Source organism: Stegastes partitus, unplaced genomic scaffold (genome assembly GCF_000690725.1).
Source record: "Stegastes partitus isolate 25-593 unplaced genomic scaffold, Stegastes_partitus-1.0.2 Scaffold1526, whole genome shotgun sequence".
Lineage (NCBI taxonomy): Eukaryota > Metazoa > Chordata > Actinopteri > Pomacentridae > Stegastes > Stegastes partitus.
The window spans coordinates 182,480-190,920 of NW_007579257.1; the positions used below are offsets into that span (position 1 = coordinate 182,480).

At 46.8% G+C, this 8,441-nt stretch overlaps 2 protein-coding genes across 2 annotated transcripts; both read left to right on the plus strand.

The window, feature by feature from the left end:
* Nucleotides 1-1,365: 1,365 nt before the first annotated feature.
* Nucleotides 1,366-2,269, plus strand: LOC103371099 (C-type natriuretic peptide 2-like). The gene is made up of 2 exons (XM_008300326.1): nt 1,366-1,467; nt 1,979-2,269. Exons 1-2 carry the CDS (start codon nt 1,366-1,368, stop codon nt 2,267-2,269), a joined length of 393 nt encoding a protein of 130 aa, XP_008298548.1.
* Nucleotides 2,270-3,669: 1,400 nt separating this feature from the next.
* Nucleotides 3,670-7,859, plus strand: LOC103371100 (stress-associated endoplasmic reticulum protein 1). Its single transcript, XM_008300327.1, has 3 exons — nt 3,670-3,912; nt 5,367-5,442; nt 6,705-7,859. The coding sequence occupies exons 1-3, from the start codon at nt 3,829-3,831 to the stop codon at nt 6,743-6,745; spliced, it is 201 nt and encodes a 66-aa protein (XP_008298549.1). The 5' UTR covers nt 3,670-3,828; the 3' UTR covers nt 6,746-7,859.
* Nucleotides 7,860-8,441: the final 582 nt, after the last annotated feature.

The following is an 8,441-nucleotide window of genomic DNA, read 5'->3' on the forward strand; positions in this document are numbered from 1 at the left end:
GCCTGTCGTCAGGGGCGACAGCAGTAAGAATGTGTGACATCACAACCCTGAGCCGTATAAACTCGCCGTCCTGCGTCGGCACGGAGACGCCGTCGTCCTGACAGGAAGCAGGACAGAAGAGTTGATGTGACACCAATAATCAATAGCTTTTATTGGACAGAACCGATCGATCGATCAACGACCAGCAGAACCTTTTCTGGAGTTTTTATTTTGTTGTTGTTGGAATATTTCTGGTGCTCAGTAAGTTGTGCTGCTTTACTTCTGTTATTGATCAGGTGTACTGCTGCTCAGGGATCAATAACGTCTCTGATCGTCAGACTTAATCTAATTAACAAATGGACTCATTTAAATTGAAAAGTATATTTTAATCCAACATCATGCAGATTTTAAAAACTGAATTCAACCTGTTAAATTTAAAGCATCGCTTCATCTCATCGAAGTTTAAAATATAAATTTATTCTCATTTCATTTAATAAAAAGACATTTTGGAAAAACGAACATTTTTAGAAAATATAATTTAATGTAATTGAAAACCAACATTAAGCTACAATAAAGTATATTTTAATCATGTGTTTCAGTACTTAAAGGTTAAAATCTAATCCTTGAACACATTAGTTTAATCTGATTTGTTTTTAATACAATTTAATTGAATTAAAAAATAATCTAATTTAATCTCATTTTAATTTTAGTTTATTTAAAAATCCAGTTTTATTTGACCAAATTCTTATTTTTAATAAATCTAATTACAGTAAAATATCATTTAATTTTTTGTCCAATCTGATGTTATTTATTTTAAAAGTCTCAGCAAACGTATTTAAATAATCAAAATAAGATGTTTATATTTTAAAATGTAGATAAATCTGATCTAATGTTAGAAAACAGTCACATTGAACCAGTTTAAAGAATTTCACGTCAGAACAAGTTCAGTCAAACACATCAAACTCCTTCACTGATGGTTTTCTGGTCATTCTGCTGATTCTAATCAATCAAGCTGCTGCTGCTGATGATCAATAATCAATCAATCACTCGCGGTGGTGTCGGTGCACAGTGTGTAGTTCAGTCCTTCTGTGGACACTTTGTTCTCAGACGAAGCCTCTGAAGTCAGACTGAACAAAGAATCAAAACAGAGAAACCTGTGAAGGAAACGCTGTCGTTAGAAATGCTTTTGTTCTCTTTTAAGTTAAGTATGAAATAGAACTAAGCTGTAGATAAATGCAGAATCAAACAATGAAAAACATCCACGGAGCAAAACACAACCATTAGACAAAGGCTCTTGGACTCCTACGTGTGTTTGTTTGTGTGTCTATACTGTCTCCACTCAGCCAATCATTGGTTTAATCGTTTCTGTTTTTCCTCCAAACAAAGATGGCCGCTTCTTCTTCTTCCCCCTCATTCATTCCTCTGCTCCTCCTCTTCCTCACCGTCGCCGTGGAGACGAGACCTTCACCTCAGCGAGACAACAAACAGGTGGGAGACCTTCATCATTACCATCATCATCATCATCTTCATCATCTTCTTCATGATGAGTCTATCCCAGCTGACTCAGGGTGAAGGCAGGTTCACCTGGACAGGTAACCAGTCCATCACAGGGCTACACTTAGAGACAGACAACCAAGCACACTCACATTCACACCTACGGACAATTTACAATCACCAATTAACCTCAGCATGTTTCTGGACTGTGGGAGGAAGCCGGAGAACCCGGAGAGAACCCACGCTGCACGGGGAGAACATGGAGACTCCACGCAGGAAGATCCCGGGTGTCCTCACCGGGACGCCAACCGGCGACCTTCTAGCTGTGAGGTCACGGTGCTAACCACTGAGACACCTGCAGCCCTTCTTCATCATCATCATCATCATCATCATCATCATCATCATCATCACCTTCTTCTTCATCTTCACTGAGTGCTGATTGCTGCTTTCACTGATATTGATATTGATCACTGATCACTGATATTGATGACCATGTTGTCTGCAGGTCTTAGACTCTCTGTTTGGCTCTCATCTCTCGTCTCTCATCTTGGCCCCGCCCACCTCTGATGACATCACAGAGGGGTCGGGTAGACGCCCCGCCTCCTCGTCGCCCTCCCACGGTGCTGCGAGGGGATTGGTTGGCGGGAGGCGGGAGGCGGTCCCTCGGTTCTTCCTGGACTTCCTGCAGCGGCAGAACAAGATGAGGAGGCGGAGCCGCAAGTCCATGGTGGGGGGGCGGGGCTGCTTCGGGATGAAGATGGACCGCATCGGCTCCATCAGCGGGCTGGGCTGTTAGGAGGCATCACCACGGCAACCGCCTCCCGCACGCTCTCTAGTCCCGCCGCACCGCGACCCGGCCGTCAGGTTGACTTGTGATGTCACTGCAGGTGACGCGAGCTGACGCTGCCTGACCTCTGACCTCCAGGGTCACCTGGCAGAGACGCCATGTTGGAAGTGAAGCAGACACTCACCTGTAGTGAGGTAGACGCAGGTAGACATCCTACTAATGACCTCTGACACCTGGCCACAACTCAGCCAGACCTGTGTGTGTGTGTGTGTGTGTGTCTGTGTGTGTGTGTGTGTGTGTGAGACGACCATGTGCTAAACATGCAAGCGTGTGTGTCTGTGTGTGTGTGTATGTGTCTGTGTGTGTGTGTCTCTGTGTGTGTGCGTGTGTGTCTGTTGTGTGTGTGTGTCTCTGTGTGTGTGTGTGTGTGTGTGCTGACATGTGGACCGACTTCAGGCTACAATAAACTGCAGAGAAACTTCACTGGGCTGTTGTTGTCTGTTCAGTCTGAACCAATCAATCACAAAGCGATCAATAGATCAAACACGGTGCACTCACATCACTGATCAGGATTATTCACAGGAACACGCTGAAGCTCAGAAACTGGACTTGAAGCTGCTTATTGTCCAGGACCGGGCGGTTCTGGCTCAGCAGGTGGAGCGGGTGGAACCTGTGTCATGGTGGTCGTGTCCTTGGGCAACACGCTTCTCCACCTGCCTGGTGTGGATGGAGTGTTGAGGTGGTCGGAGGGCAGGATGGCAGCCAGGCCTCTGTCAGTCTGCCCCGGGGCAACAACTGTAGCTACCACCAATAACTGACAGTGTGAAGCATCTTTGCGTGTCTAGAAAAGCGCTGTATAAATCTGATCGATTGTTATTATTGGGTATTATGTCAATGCATTGATGCTGGAGCCTGTCAGGTTCAAGATTCAAGGCCGTTACTGGTCACAAACACCATTACAGTGAACTGCATTTAGCAGCTGAAAAATCTAAAGAATTAAGAATAATACACACAAGAAATATATTTATGTTTCATCCCTAATCCCTAAATCTTTAAAAAATGTGACTTCTTTTTTAACTTGCTCATATATACTATTTTAAAGTGCTAAACTTGTACCGTTTGTGACATGCACCTGGTTTTCTCGTTGCCGGAGAACAGCAGCAGGATAGAATATAAAAGGTTAAAAATCCAAACAACAAGCAATAATCAGTGAGTTATATACCAGCCGATTTAAGGACCGTTTGTAATACATTCAGATAAACGCGTCAACTCATATTTTTATCGTCTGTATCTTTGCGGACACGTAAAACTACATTAATGTCCCAAATTTGTGAACGGAGTCTGGCTCTGAAAGGACTCTTCCCTGTCACGTGACGAGTCCGTCAGCTTCAGCTAGCAGCGAGCTAGCTGTTAGCATCCACTCGGACCGACAACACGGAAACGAACCCGGCTCAGACTCTCCTCCTGCGGGACGTTTTCTGAGGTTCCAGCGCGCCTCTCTCTGCGGCTCCCGGTTCTTCCCGGCTCCTCCGTCCTCCTGGTTCTGGAACAGTGATTAAACCCGAAACATGTCGGCGGTGCAGCGGATGAAAGTGGCAAACGAGCGGCACAGCAAGACGATCACACAGCGGGGACACGTCCAGAAAACATCGGTACTGACAGCTAGGCTAACGGCTAACCAGCTAGCGTCGACTGGTTTCTCTGTGGAGCCGGTCCGATGAGCGGCTGGAGCCGGTCCGATGTGCGGCAAATGTGTTTTAAAAGGCCGGTAATCGAGCAGTAACTCGGGTTTGTTGGTGAGAACGGGGTCCAGGAAGCAGCGGTGCAGCTAGCCGCTAGCTAACTTTAGCTTCAGCAGCGAAAGCTAAAACTGCACGTCTAAATCAGGAGCGCATTTAAATATTACTGTAATTTGTACAAGGGCGGAAAATAGTCCAGTTCTGGCCGGTGGCGCGTATTTATCCACCGGTGAATGTGTGAGGAAAGAGATGGAGCCAGACTGCGGTCAGAAATCCGGGACATTGACGTGATTGTATGTGTCCATAAAGCTAAACCCTTGAAAACATACATGTGCAGCGCTAATGTTAAAGATTCTCAAACGGGTTTCTCATCGGCTCGCTTATAAAACTCGGATTGTTGCTTGTTGGGTGGATTTCTCCTCTTTTCCGTCCCATCCCCGCATGTTGTGAGCGGGGTCAACACTGCAGTGGGCGGAGGCCAGGTGGCCCAGGTGGCCCAGGTTAGACGCTGAAGTCCAGCGTGTTTGAAATAAGTTTTGATTTATACGTTAGAGGGATTGAAGAAGGCCTCCAGACGGTTCCGTTGGAGATTAGTTCTCTTACTTTATGCAGCTTTTGTCTCTGCAGACCGGGCGCAGCAGTAAATGTGCAGATTTGTGAATGGACTTTGGTGGCAGGCAGCTGTGGAGCAGAGCCCTGACAGCAGCATCACTGGAGCGGACAGACTGAGGAGGTCCGGACCTGAAAGGAAAACCGGGTGGACTGGGCACATTGGTTTATTTGCTGCTCATTGTAAATTATCGTGTGTTTCTATTTTTAGTCACTTTATTTATTACACACCTCTGTTGATTTTTTCTTTGGTTAGTTCAGAACTGCTTCTTTGCTGAATGCACCTTTATGGTTTTTGTATAACGACAGTAAAGGCTGTGGTTCTGGTTCTGATCCCGTCCAGGTATTGCATGTCGCCGTAAACCCGATGCAGCTGCTGCTCTGGACCTATGAATGGATTAATATTAATTAAACCCAGATGAATGAACCTTTTTCCGCGGAGGTGCCACATAGGTGGTGGTGGGCCTTCACACACACGAGGCTTTGCTGCTGTTCCTCGTCGTTAACTCACTCCACACGTTTGGGTTCTGGGAGGGTTCTGAAGACGTGACGTTGGACGGGGGAGACGACACCAACATGAACCAGTGTTGTGTGTGAACTGGACTCAGCAGTTGGTTTGGTCTGTGATGTGTGGTGAGCCTCAGCAGGCCTGTGACTCCAACATGCTGAGTTCATGAGAAGGAGACGTGCAGATCGACCACGTGGCAGCGTGACCAGCCCGCCGTCACACACGCTGATGCTTCTCTGTTTTCTTTCAGCGACCAGTAAATGACGACAAATCTCCGGTGGGCCCGTGGCTGCTCGCGCTCTTCGTCTTCGTGGTGTGTGGTTCAGGTGAGTTTCTCAGGAGGATCCAGATGTGATGAGCAGCTCTGATCAGGTTGAGGTTGTCCTGCAGAGCTCTGTCTCACGTTGAAGTTCACGGATGTCAGACGAGCTCTTCAAGGAGGGCGTTGATGACTTTAAGGAGATACTTGAGGTCTTTGAGGAGGAGTTTGAGGTCTCAGGAGATTTTCAAGGTCTTCCAGGGGGTTTATGAGATCCTTCACATGGTTCTCAAGGAGTTTGAGGTCTTTCAGAAGGTTTTCAAGGTCTTTAAGTAGGTCTGAAGGGAGGTTACTGACAACTTCAAGGAATGATTCAAGACATTTCAGGAGATATTTGAGGTCTTTGAGGAAGTTGTTGAGGTCATTTAAAGAGATGTTTGAGGTTGTCAATGAGATTTTTGAGGCTTTCAGGAGCTTCTTGAGGTCTTTGAGGAGGAGTTTGAGGTCTCAGGAGATTTTCAAGATCTTTCAGGAGTTTTTTGAGATCTATCACAGGGTTCTCAAGGAGTTTGAGGTCTTTCAGAAGGTTTTTGAGGTCTTGCTGAAGGTTATTGAAGTCTTTAAGTAGGTTTTTATGATCTTAAGGGAGGTTATTGACAACTTCAAGGAATTTTTTAGGGAATTCTAGACATTTAAGGAGATGTTTGAGGTCTTCAACAAGATTTTTGAGATAGTCAAGGAAATATTTTAGGTCTTTAAGGAGATTATTAAGACGTTGAGACGTTTTTGAGGTTTTTCAGACGGTTTCTGAGATTTTGAGGCAGGATTTTAAGGTCTTTAAGGAGGTTTTCCAGGTCTTTCAGGAGGTTTTAAGGCAGGATTTTGAGGTCTTTGAAGAAGCTTTCAGGGTGTGGACACTGTTTCGAGGTGCTTGGATATTTTGCAGAGCTCCTTGTCAAGGTTGTGTCTGTGGGTGGAGGCGTCTGAAGCCTTGTTGGTAGAAACACAAAGAGGACAGTTTGGTGGGTCGATCCATCGGCCAGCTTCAGCCCTCAGCTGGTGTCAGCGAGTCGAGCTGCAGACCAACACGATGCCTCTGACGTGTCTCGATTCTCAGGTTCACTCTGGATTGTTTCACTCACGGTTAGTTCAGGGACCGTCGGAAAGTTCACATCTGACAGTTTCTGTTTCTGATTCATGGTCGTATTTTGATGTTTTGCTAATTTTTATTCTGACGTGTGTGTGTGTGTGTGTGTGTGTGTGTGTGTGTGTGTGTGTGTGTGTGTGTGTGTGTGTGTGTGTGTGTGTGTGTGTGTGTGTGTGTTGCAGCCATCTTCCAGATCATCCAGAGCATCAGGCAGGGCATGTGATGACCTCTGACCCCGGAGCTGAGCCTGTGGCATGGAGGGGGCGGGGCACGTCGCCTTCATGACCCCGCCCACCACACACACACACACACACACACACACACACACACACACCCCGCTCCATCTGTGTTTGTGAGGACCCTGGTTGACGTGAACCTGGACCAGGTCTGGCCTCGTCCCCACAAACGCAGACAGACGTGGACACACACTGGTCCTGTGGCGTTGGAACTCGTTTCTGTTCGACTGTCAGCCAGCCTCTCTCTGTCTGCAGTACATCACTGTTTGTTTGTTTACTGTCTTCAGTGTCGATGAAGCTGATCGCTTATTGATTATTGGTTACTGGTTGCTGTCAGATGAAGTCTTAACCTTCCTGCTGTCGCCTGCCTGTGGTTTCCGGGGACACGCTGCTGCCTGTGGCCTCGTCAGCTGGAGGTCCTGCTCCTTATTTAAACCTATTTATGTTTATAAGTTTTGCTGTAAAGGAACAAATGAAAAACGTTTTGCTGCTGAAAACAGTTTGATAGTTAAAATCTAATGTTACCGTTTCTGTGAGCGTCCTTTGAACATGAACTCCAAATTCAGCTTGTTTTAGTTTTGTGATGAACACGGACAGCAGCTGAGTTTCAGGTTTAAAGTGTACGAACTGTCCCTGAAGCTGCAGCCGGCACACCGGCATCACTCACATGTTTTCTTCTGTTATTGTCTCATAAACTGAAGAGGAAGCTGCTGTGATGGACTTTTGCTGTAAAATGCTTCAAAAACATGAATGAATTTTGTCCACGTCGACCTTCAGGCCCGAAGCCGAAGAAGCAGAACCTACGGCGGGTTCCTGTTGTCAGGTTTAGTGGCCAAAGGGACGTCCAGCGTCTGAGTGTCCACAGCACAGAGCTGGGCACAAACTGGACCTGCATCAGTGCAGCCCGTCGTCAGGAGTTCTGTCTGACGAGGGCAGGCGGCAGCGTGCTCCAGAACCCGTCCTCATGTGCTGAAGCAGCAGCAGGCGGCACATCTGAAGTTGTTTTTGCTGTAAAATGATCCACGGAGTGGTGTTGGTGTGAAGCAGTCGGAGGCTCCACGCTCCGCTTTTCTACAAAATAAACCTCAGATATTTTCTCTACTCGCCTCCGGCTCCTCTGTGTTCCCCTCATTTACTGCCCCACAGGAGACACCAGCCGTCTGTGTTCAGGACCCGACCAGCAGCAGAACCAGCAGAACCAGCAGCTCCACAGAACGAATGAACTGTTCCACCAGCGACCCAGAAAATCTGCTCATATCAGAACCAGGCTGACCCACAGGTCACACCACAGACCAGCAGCACAAAAACACAACAGCAGTGAAACGTGTGTTGTCCTGGTGTGTAGGAGCGTCACAGCAGCACACACACACACACACACACACACACACAACCAGTGTGTGTGTCCGGGTCGTGGTTTTATGTGTGTGCATTACTTTATGTGTTGTGGGGTTTGTGTCACATGTTTGTGTTAGTTTAGATAGATTCGATAGAACTTTATCGATCCCGTTGGTAGGGTACCTCAGGAAATTATTTATCATCGTTGTGCTCGTTTGTGTGTGTGTGTGCTGTTATTTTGTCTGTTAGTTTTGTGTTTCTGTTTTACTTCAGTGTGTGTATTAGTTTAGTGTGTTTGTGTCGTGTCTCCGTATCGATGCAGTCAATTGATTACCGATCAGCGCCCCC